This window comes from Dipteris shenzhenensis, chromosome 1 (assembly GCF_047967505.1).
Source record: "Dipteris shenzhenensis isolate YYH24624 ecotype China chromosome 1, Dip_SZ_1.0, whole genome shotgun sequence".
Classification (NCBI taxonomy): domain Eukaryota; kingdom Viridiplantae; phylum Streptophyta; class Polypodiopsida; order Gleicheniales; family Dipteridaceae; genus Dipteris; species Dipteris shenzhenensis.
Genome location: NC_141596.1, coordinates 21,343,318 through 21,354,351, shown reverse-complemented (window position 1 = coordinate 21,354,351; position 11,034 = coordinate 21,343,318). Strand labels below are relative to the sequence as shown.

General features: G+C 43.7%; 1 protein-coding gene across 1 annotated transcript; it reads left to right on the top strand.

Moving 5' to 3' along the window:
- Positions 1 to 1,698: 1,698 nt before the first annotated feature.
- Positions 1,699 to 7,774, top strand: GUN5 (magnesium-chelatase subunit chlH, chloroplast, putative / Mg-protoporphyrin IX chelatase, putative (CHLH)). The gene is made up of 7 exons (XM_087373181.1): positions 1,699 to 1,874; positions 2,279 to 2,340; positions 2,436 to 2,495; positions 2,635 to 3,904; positions 4,055 to 4,137; positions 4,225 to 6,027; positions 6,114 to 7,774. The coding sequence occupies exons 1-7, from the start codon at positions 1,781 to 1,783 to the stop codon at positions 6,969 to 6,971; spliced, it is 4,230 nt and encodes a 1,409-aa protein (XP_087229307.1). The 5' UTR covers positions 1,699 to 1,780; the 3' UTR covers positions 6,972 to 7,774.
- Positions 7,775 to 11,034: the final 3,260 nt, after the last annotated feature.

Genomic DNA, 11,034 nt, shown 5'->3' with positions numbered 1-11,034 from the left:
ATATTCTCTCTAGAGACCAATGAATCCTGATAAATCACAAAGAATCATGCTCTTCATGTGTGCAAATTCAAAAGAGTTTAGGGGGCCACAAAGAAGGTGGGATATCTATTACAAGTTCATGCATGGGTGGGAGCAAGGCACAAGGACTCATACACAACAAGTTCACATGCCTAGGATTGAAATGCCATCTCAAGGAGGCAGTCTCCTTCGAACTTTTGTCATTGCTTTTCACTCTGGGGCTAATAGGAGGCTTTATATCCTTCATGGTTTGACAAAGTCATTCAATAAAGATAACATCATGAGAATTGGAAGGGCATGGAGGCCTCTAATTGGAAAGCATTGATATAATTGGTGAATGTGGAGCCCTTCAATTTCAAGCTTCTTGGATAGCATGATTTTGTGAAATCATTCACAATTAGAGGGATTGTTTGATGGCTATAAAGGTCATGTCTTGCTCCATTGATATGTACCTAGCTAGGGATTGCCCACAATGGTGGAGGAGTACTTGTCAAGGGATTGCATCTGTCCATGTTTTAAGCACTTATCTATTTAACCCATGTTTTGCCATGTGCACCCATAGCCTCATTAAATATGAATCTGGTCCCGATCAAATAATATGCACCTTTCTCTATCTACAAGCCACAATTTACTGTTTCCTACCTTATATTGTACATACGAATTGTTAAATAGCATAAGTATGGGGTGGGTAGCATAACAATGTCATGGATGAACCTTAGAGGTGGTTTACAGGTGTAAGATGAGAATCCTTGCCCGCAGTTTTGTTGATGATGCAAGGAGTGTTGGACTAGTAGAGCACATGGTGAATTAGAATGGGGAGTGGGAACAAGGATGTCATTTGTAGAGGATGATGTGAGGTTAGATATTATTGAGATATTGTATAGGAGGGAAGGGAAGAGGGGTGGTTTACTGTGGGGTGACGATGTAAGTGAGGATTTGTGGTTGAGAGTTGTGTGTAGGAGGAAAGCATGGGGTGAAAGTCAAGGGCAATAAGGACGTACTACACTCACACAACAAAGGATGTAGCATACAAGTTGTAACAAGCACTAGTTAAACCCACTCTTGCCCTTTCAAGTAATTATTACATTTAGACTAACTATTACATTTGAGAAAAGGGGGGGGAGCCATGTGGGAGATGGGGGGGGAGGGAGTACGCTTGTTTGCTTTTGCTTTCCACTAATGAATACACATTGGAATTCTTTTGAAATGGGGGGGGCTATGTAGTTCATATGTCCTAGTTATGATAGAAAGAAGGGTACGTTTACCTGAGGAAGATCATGTGGTTGAGAAAGGAGAGGGGGAGTGTCAAAAAAGATCTAAAGAGGCCTGAGGTTGGCGATGGTACAGCGTGGCAGTGTGAGCGATATTTTTGGGGGCCACTGCCAAATCCATTTAGGCTGGCGTGTGGCCAGCGTTGGTTTAGCGGTGGAGCGCGCATGGCAGGGAAGGGCCCGGGTATTTTAAACAAGCACAAATTTCACTAAAATCGTGGACAAAAAAGAAGCCCGGATTGGGTGGAGGTGATCCGAAACCCTGAGGGGGCGAATGGGAGGGAGGCACGTGGAGGGAGAGAGCTAAGGGGGAGACACGTCAGCAAGAACATGATCCGGTAATGTGTTCTCTGTTGGAATGCTCTTCTTCTTCTTCATCTTCTTCTTCTATTTCTTTGTTTCTCTTGCCTTTAACCTTTTTCGAAGCTCTGTTGAGCTCGCCTTCCGCCATAGCCAAAAGCTTGCTTTTTTTTTTTTTTTTTCTCTCAGCTATGGCTTCCCTCCGGGCGGTCGTTACCCCTCCCTCCTCCCTCTGCTCCCCCCTCCATCGCCCCCTCTCCTTCTCCTCCCCCGTTTCCCTCCCTGGTAAGCTCCGCTTCCCTTGCCACATTTCCTGCTGCTTTCCTCCCTCCTCCCCTTCCTTTTCCCCCTTTGCAGAGTTCGTAGGGCATCGTGGACGCACTGTAGCCAGCTAGAATTGATTGTAGTGCGTACCTCAGACTGTGTAGTGTGCATTGGATTGTGTCGTGTGGTGTTCAACGAGCTCAGTTTTGAGTCTTGTAATTTGTACTGTTCTCGATTTCTACTGAGGTATGTAGGAAAGTAGTTCCTGTCTTTCTGGTGTGGTAAAGAGGTGTGCCTGTTGCTCTGTTTGTCACAATTGGAGTGTCATCAGTCCGTCGCCATTTCTGTTCTCTTCCGATGGCATTGTTCTTTTGGCTTGCTGAATTCATGGCAATGTTGGCCTCGCGCAATTTTGAATTTTGCAGGTGTGTCCCGATCCTTCGAAGGCTTGCGCCAAGCCAACCATGTCGATAATATAGCCATTTTCGTAAGTTTCTGAATTTCGTTGAAGTTGTCAGCTTGCGCGATCACGGCACAGGAGAGAATGTAGCTTGACTGATTCGGAAATCTTCTTTGGTCCAGGCCGACAATCACGGCTCGCTACTCAACACTTCAAATCAACCAGGATCAGCCTCTCGACAGGTTTGACATTTCGATTAGGACTGTAGCTGCAGCTGTAGAAAATCGCAACCTCGAGTGAAGATAGTAGAGGTGTGGAAACAGGACAGAACGAGCGTTACCTGGTTTCTTTCATCCCTCACAGTTGCTTCTCCTCACGCAGGTGACCTCTGCTGTCCTCAGCAACGGCTTATTTACCCAGACTCACCCTGATGTCCGCCGAGTTGCTCCTGAAGTCAGGAACCCCGGTGTCGCCCTTGTGAAAGTTGTATACGTTGTATTGGAGGCTCAATATCAGTCATCCCTCTCGGCCGCTGTGAAGAATATCAACAGAACTAGCAGAACTGTGAATTTTGAGCTGGTGGGTTACCTTCTAGAGGAATTGCGAGATCAGACCAACTATGAGATGTTCAAAGAGGATATGGCCGACGCGAACATTTTCATAGGCTCGCTGATTTTCGTGGAGGAGCTAGCGCAGAAAGTGAAGGTGGTAGTAGAGGCTGAAAAAGAGCGTCTTGACGCCATTCTCGTCTTCCCTTCCATGCCAGAGGTAATGAGATTGAACAAAATAGGCACATTCGACATGTCGCAGCTCGGACAGTCGAAGAAAAGCTCTCTCTTCAAGGTCCTCAAAAAGAACGGAAGGGGGCCTAACTTTGAAGAGAACATGTTGAAGGTCGTGCGTACTCTTCCCAAGCTTCTGAAGCTTCTTCCCTTGGATAGGGCGCAGGACGCTCGAAGGTATGTGATGAGCCTTCAGTTCTGGCTTGGTGGATCGTCCAGCAACTTGGAGAATTTTCTCAAGATGATAGCAGGCGCCTACATTCCTGCTTTACAGAAAGTGAAAATAGATTTCGAAGATCCGGTAAATTTCCTTGACGTAGGTATCTGGCATCCAATGGCTCCCCGAATGTTCGACGATGTTGGTGAGTTCATGAATTGGTATGGTACCAGAAAGGATGCCAACGCCAAGCTGAAAAGCCCAGATGCACCAGTGATAGGGCTCATCTGTCAGCGGAGTCACATTGTCACAGGGGATGACAGCCATTATGTGGCGGTTGTCATGGAGATGGAGGCGAGAGGTGCTAAAGTGGTGCCAATCTTCTCTGGTGGTTTGGATTTCTCCACACCCGTGCAAAGGTTTTTCTGTGATCCTGGAACGAAGAAGCCGCTCGTTCAGTCTGTTGTTTCCCTGACTGGATTTGCCCTTGTCGGAGGCCCTGCCAGTCAAGATCATCCTCGTGCAATCGAGGCACTACGCAACTTAGGGGTGCCATATCTGGTGGCTTTACCTCTAGTTTTTCAAACTACTGATGACTGGTTGAATAGCACTCTCGGTCTGCATCCAATTCAGGTGGCCTTGCAGGTTGCTTTGCCTGAACTCGACGGTGGTCTCGAGCCAATTATCTTTGCTGGTCGCGACAGTAGGACAGGTAACTCATTCTTTGGTTCTTCCCTGCATTTCTGTATTTTATTATAACGGAAAGGGACTAAGATGGAATCAGTAGTTGAATCTTTTGTCTGTAGGCTTGGGTTTATGTCGTGAAGCGAAACTTTTATGCTAATGCGTGCTTATCCTTCAGGAAAATCCCACGCTCTACATAGACGTGTTGAACAACTCTGCACCAGGGCCATCAAATGGGCTGAGCTCAAAAGGAAAACGAAGGTATGCCAATGGCTGTCGTGTACTGTTCAGGCCGCGGTCTACTCGTTTTTCAATTAGTTTACCGGTAATTGATGTTCTTGGCTGCAGGCTGAGAAGAAATTCGCAATCACAGTTTTCAGCTTCCCACCTGACAAAGGCAACGTTGGCACAGCGGCTTACCTTGATGTATTCTCCTCCATTTACAGTGTACTGAAAGAGCTTAAAAAAGATGGCTATAATGTAGAGGGCTTACCAGACACAGCAGAAGCACTGATTGAAGATATCATTCATGATAAAGAAGCGAAATTCAATAGTCCCGATCTTAACATTGCGTACCGGATGCCTGTCCGTGAATATGAGAGTCTCACCCCCTTCTCTCAAGCTCTAGAGGAGAATTGGGGCAAGCCTCCTGGCAACTTGAATTCCGATGGGCAGAATCTCCTTGTCTATGGGAAGCAGTACGGCAATGTCTTCATTGGTGTTCAACCGACATTTGGTTACGAGGGTGACCCAATGCGTCTCCTGTTTGCTAGGTCTGCCAGCCCTCACCACGGCTTTGCAGCTTACTACACGTTCTTAGATAAGATTTTTGGTGCTGATGCTCTTCTTCATTTTGGCACTCACGGCTCATTAGAGTTTATGCCTGGGAAACAGGTAGGCATGAGTGATGTTTGTTACCCTGATAGTCTGATTGGAAACATCCCAAATATTTATTACTATGCTGCCAATAACCCCTCGGAGGCTACAATTGCAAAGAGGAGGAGTTATGCAAATACGATTAGTTATCTCACCCCTCCTGCCGAGAATGCTGGGCTTTATAAGGGCTTAAAGCAACTCGGTGAATTGATTTCATCTTATCAATCCTTAAAGGACTCTGGCAGAGGTGAGCAAATTGTGAACAGCATCATTAGCACTGCCAAGCAGTGCAATTTGGACAGAGATGTAGAGTTGCCTGAGGAAGGTATGCAATTGACTGCAGATGAGAGGGATGGGGTGGTAGGGAAGGTTTATGGAAAGATCATGGAGATTGAGGCTAGATTGCTGCCTTGTGGTCTGCATGTGATTGGGGAGCCACCAACTGCAATGGAGGCAGTGGCAACACTAGTGAATATTGCTGCCTTGGACAGGCCAGACGATGGGATTTTTAGCCTGCCAACAATTCTGGCAGAGTCTGTGAATAGAGACATGGAAGAAATTTACAGAAACTATAACAAAGGGGTTTTGGAAGATGTAGAACTCTTGAAGGAGATCAATGATACTGCTAGAACTGTTGTGACTGCCTTTGTTGAGGAGACAACCAATAAGAGGGGTCAAGTAGTCGACGTTGTGGATAGGCTGGGTTCTCTGTTTGCTATTCCGAAGAAAGCTCCCTGGGTGACCGTTATTCAGAAAACTAAATTTGGGAATGCTAGCAGGGAGAAGATGAGGACTCTCTTCGAGTTCCTGGGTGAATGTTTGAAGCAGGTGGTTGCCAACAACGAAGTTTCAAGTTTGAAAGACGCTTTGGAAGGAAAGTATGTGGAACCTGGTCCTGGTGGTGATCCCATCAGGAATCCTAAGGTCTTACCCACTGGAAAGAACATTCATGCGCTTGACCCACAGGCGATTCCCACGGTAGCTGCCATGCAGAGTGCGAAGGTGGTTGTTGACAGGTTATTGGAAAGGCAGAGAGCTGAAGCTGGTGGCAGCTATCCAGAAACAATTGCTCTGGTGCTTTGGGGTACTGACAACATCAAAACGTATGGAGAGTCTCTCGCTCAGGTCCTTTGGATGATGGGAGTTGAGCCCAGACCTGATGCTCTCGGCCGAGTGAACAAAGTAGAGGCAGTTCCTTTGGACGTGCTCGGCAGGCCTAGAGTGGATGTGGTTGTCAACTGTTCAGGTGTCTTCAGGGATCTTTTCATCAACCAGGTACGGTGTAAATGTTCATCATGCATCTTGTGCTGTAATGTTGCAATTTTAGCTTGATTGATTAAATGTTTTCCCGTGCCTTGCAGATGAATTTACTGGACAGGGCAGTCAAGATCGTGGCTGAATTAGACGAACCACTAGAAATGAATTTTGTGCGGAAACATGCTCTGGAACAATCTGCAACCCTTGGGATCCCTCTGAGGGACGCTGCAACGAGGATATTCTCTAATGCCTCAGGTTCCTATTCTGCCAACATCAGTCTGGCAGTAGAAAACTCATCCTGGGAGAGTGAGCAGCAGCTCCAGGAAATGTATCTGAAGCGTAAATCTTTTGCTTTTGATTCCGATGCTCCTGGTACCGGAATGAAAGAGAGTCGGCAAGTATTTGAAATGGCCCTCGCCACAGCAGACGCCACCTTCCAGAACCTCGATTCATCTGAGATATCTCTGACTGATGTGAGCCACTACTTTGATTCAGATCCAACAAAGCTTGTGCAAGGATTGAAGAAAGACAGCAGCAAGAAAGTGAATGCTTACATAGCAGATACAACGACAGCAAATGCACAAGTCAGAACACTGTCCGAGACAGTGAGGCTGGATGCTAGGACGAAGATGCTCAACCCCAAGTGGTATGAAGGAATGCTCCGGAGTGGCTATGAGGGTGTTAGAGAGATTGAGAAGAGGTTGACAAACACTATGGGGTGGAGTGCTACTTCAGGGCAAGTTGATAATTGGGTCTATGAGGAGGCAAATTCCACATTCATCAACGACGAGGCCATGCAAAAGAGGCTTCTTGAAACGAACCCCAACTCGTTCAGAAAGCTTGTGCAGACATTCCTTGAGGCCAGTGGGCGTGGATACTGGGAGACATCAGAGGAGAATCTTGATAGGCTCAGGCAGTTGTATGCTGAGGTTGAAGACAGAATTGAAGGAGTTGATAGGTAGAGATTTGGGAGGTGGTCTCACAGTTTAATCTCAATAATGCACATAGTTCAAAGGGTCTCTTTTGTAGAAGAACTGTGTCCTTCACTCTGCAGCCTATCCTTCCAAGAAAATCCGTTGATGATTTATGTTCCTTATGAGCCCAGAACTGATCGAAACATTGATATTCTTGGACACACCCACTTGCTAGTTTTGGGAGTCGATGCTACAATCAAAGCAAATAATGCAATCAGGTAGGGTGCTTTGTAGAAGAACTCTGTGTCCATCACTCTAAGTACATCCTTCAAAGGAAATTTGTAATCACAGTTTCTGATCATCTCAAAACGGAACGACGGATCACTAATATATTGTTGAGACACTACTCAATGTACAATGCTGAGGACTATAGAGACTAGTTCTGTTGCCTATATTATATTTGTACTTTTTTAAGAAGAGCATTCATATCATGTCGTTTCTAGTATACCTGGCCCTTCTCGGATGTAAGAATACTATTCAATCCAAGCAGGTTTTGTGCGGAATGTACCCATGCACGCGACAATGCGTGTCAGCGAACAAAGGGAAAGAAAGGGCCGATTGTTCGTGCTATTTTGGAAGTGAGCAATTGTGCCGAGCACATATCGAACTATTCATACAAGTCTACAACCTACAGTCGAAACCTCGATGCAACCTATCAAGAAACCTAATACAGAAATATGAATCGTCCTTTCAGTATGCGAGCGATGAACAACCTGCTTGAGGAATTACGAGTCTGCACGGCAGTTTAAGCTATGGACAAATTTTTTGTGTGTATACGTGTGTCATCTGTGCATCATTCTTTGAAACATCTTCAACCAGGCAACCGCGTATTTTGAAGCATGGGTCTCAGATTTTAAAGAACTTGATGGTTGTCGCTATCAGAACGGTAAAGACCCCATAGGTATCCTTGATGTGCTAAAAGGTTTGCAAAACGAAATGGGCTTTCTTGCAAAAGGTTTAAATGCTGTCGTACTGAAGCCCTTTTGACATGGGAAAAAGATTTTAGTGGGATAAGTCAATTCCCCTTATGAATATCATATTCTTTGGTGGAAATGTGGAGTAGATATCATTTTCAACCTTTTAAAGCTTCACTTAATCCCATTTCCCACGAATCCCTTGAGCTCAGAAGCTCTTGGGTTCATGGGAAAAAGATCGGAAAAAAAGGTCGGAGACCACATGCTACCCAAGTTCCCATTTCCCACAAAACTCCCAACATGTCATAAGGCCTTAAATAGTTACAAGTTTGCTTCCATCGAGACTATATGCATGCAAGCCTTACTACGTGCAACATAGGTCTAGGGCGGCGTCCCTTAATAGGACCACTTCATAGACTCCATGCATGGCTCTGATGTGCAAAAAGGTTTGCTGGGTAAGGTTTGCAATTGTGAATACTGTAGCATCATAGGGGTAAGGCGTTTGCCTATCATCACAACGGCTCGTGTTTAAACCTAGCGGAGGTCTTGGGTGGGGGCCCCTCTATAAGACCATGGGTGGGTGAGTGGGTATGTGAGTTTCTATATCAAAAAAAAAAAAGATTGAATTGCCCTTTCTGCTCACTTTTATATTTATTAGTGGGTATGCTCATGTGCAAATTCCTTTTGCAACTAAATCTATTGGAGAGGTCTTCTTCAATCTCACCACTACTAAGTACTTAAACACCAATAGGGATAAAAATGATACCGTTGAGAATTGTTAAATTAATAGCTTAGGTTTCCGTAATTATAATGGGAAACACATCTATGCTTAAATGTGAATCCGTGTGTGTGTGTATGTGTATACGTGCGTGTACTATGCTTAAATGTAAACTCGTGTGTGTGTATGAGCATGCCACGCACTTGCACACACATGCTCATACACACATGTGCTTATGCACACACAATGATTTATGCCATTCTTAAATATATTTCTAGACATTTAATTGTTTTGATATTTTTAAAATATTCTTCAGGCAAATTTGGACTACATTGACTAAAGTTTGTATACTTTACTCTTTTAGTCATTTTGTCTTCCCTCATCCAACATGATTAGAGTTATAGGATTGCTATATGGGATTGACCCTCATAATTAACAAAGTTAGCATACATGGAATGTTATACTTTCGATTCAGATTTAGACGCTAAGTAATTGACTTTCACGGCATGAACATTTTAAGTCATTCATACTACTTTTAGTTTTTGGCACTTATGACCGTTAATACGAAAATGCACATTTTTAAGACTTTAATTTTACCAATCCTTATAACAGTCATCAAGGAGGATACTCACCTACTCTAGATATTAGTGCATTGTCTCTTGTTCGTCCTAACATCAACATAGCAACCTCCAAATCCACAGTAATAGGGTCTTCACACTTTTCAAAGTTCTCTACTAATGCTGAGCCAACAATAGCTAGTTCGACTTCATTAGATCATTTTACATTTCATACAACAACCATCAAGGAGGACACTCACCTACTCTAGATATTGGTGCATTGTCTCTCGTTTGTCCTAACATCAACATAGCGACCTCGAAATCCACATTAATAGGGTCTTCACACTTTTCAAAGTTCTCTACTAATGCTGAGCCAACAATAGCTAGTTTGCACATGACCATCTAGCTTTTGGTCCATCCCAAACATGGCAGACCCTTGAGGACAAGGTGGAAGCACAAACACAATGTACCCATTGTAGTTTTGTGGCAACTTTGACACTTTTTCTATTATTCAGCACTCGAAAATGTGACCTACAGAGTGGAGTACTATTAAATGGGACTCTTTCAACAAGCTTATCACACTCACAGTGTCCTTCAAAGGTGTAGTCTTCTGGGGGTTACATGAAGCTCACACTCAGACTTTGTCTCTAGCTTGAATCCAAAGTCTGCAGCTTCTAGCTGAAGGGGTCGATGAATGGTCCCAATATCCTAAAGTCCTGTCTCCTCTTGGAGAACAATGTTCATGACTTGTAGACCAAAGTTATCCCTGAGTTCCAACAGAGAAACCTCACAAACTACAATGTCATATCGAATTTCCAAAGTCTGATAACCATTCTTGATCACAAGGAAAGATGGCATTGCTAGTTGAATGACCAATCTAGAAAGACAAGGAATGCCTAGGGGAAAGAGGAAGGCAAGAGCAAGGACGGACATCAGGAAGAGAAGTAATCTACAATGACAAGGAATGGAAAGGAGCAAGACAAAAGTAAGGATGGCTAGGAGAAAGAGAAATGCACGATATGAGTAAAGGAAGCCAAAAGAGAGGATGGTCAGGAGAGAGAGAAGTAACAAGAAATCCAAAAGTGCTGAGATGTTCTAATTTTACTAGATAGTTGCAAATGGATATGGCAGCCAAATAATGACAAGATATGGCTTCTTCTCGATTCCATTCCAAAAATAAAATGGCAGCTCCTAGATACAATTATGTTGAAGCATAAACCATAAAATTCATTGATGGTGCTATCGAGGTTGTGCTACAGCTGGTTTTTAGATTCTCTTCTTCTTTTATTCTTACTTGATGGGAATAGCACCCTTCATCTTTCATCATGAGATAAGGAGAGATCATGATCACAAAGCCAATAATTGAAGACATTTGAATAGGTTTGCCATTAGTAGACAAGTTAATTGTTATGAACCCAAGCACGTCTTCTCGAAGATTATTGGATTATCCTCCACGTTAGTAAAAGGGAGTAGATAGCTAGAAGGGATTAATTAGTCTCATGTAGTAGTTAGAAGGGAGCCATTTGTCTTAGGAAGTTAGTCTAGTCTTAACTATTTGAGAAGTCTAATGTACACATATATACTTGACTAGTACTTTGCTTGAAAATAAGAAGCCACAGGTTAATGAGTAAGTCACAAGGAAAAAGTTCCTTTAGCTAATCAGAATAAATTAGTACCAATTTGTCTTAGATTATGAGCTAGTCGTAAGTGGTGTTAGTGTCTTCATTAGTCGTAATAAGTAGTGTTAGTAAGAAGTAAGCTAGTGTTAGTATCCCAAGTTAGCAGTGTAAGTTAGTAGTCTTAGTTAATATCCTAAGCTCACTACTAGAAATTAGTAGTCTTAGTTAGTAGTGTAAGTTAGT

Excerpts from the sequence above, each read along its gene's own strand:
- GUN5 (XM_087373181.1), top strand. The coding sequence starts at position 1,781 with ATGGCTTCCCTCCGGGCGGTCGTTACCCCTCCCTCCTCCCTCTGCTCC. Across the intron at positions 1,875-2,278 it reads CTCCCCCGTTTCCCTCCCTG|GTGTGTCCCGATCCTTCGAA; the intron begins GTAAGCTCCGCT and ends TGAATTTTGCAG. Across the intron at positions 4,138-4,224 it reads AGCTCAAAAGGAAAACGAAG|GCTGAGAAGAAATTCGCAAT; the intron begins GTATGCCAATGG and ends TCTTGGCTGCAG.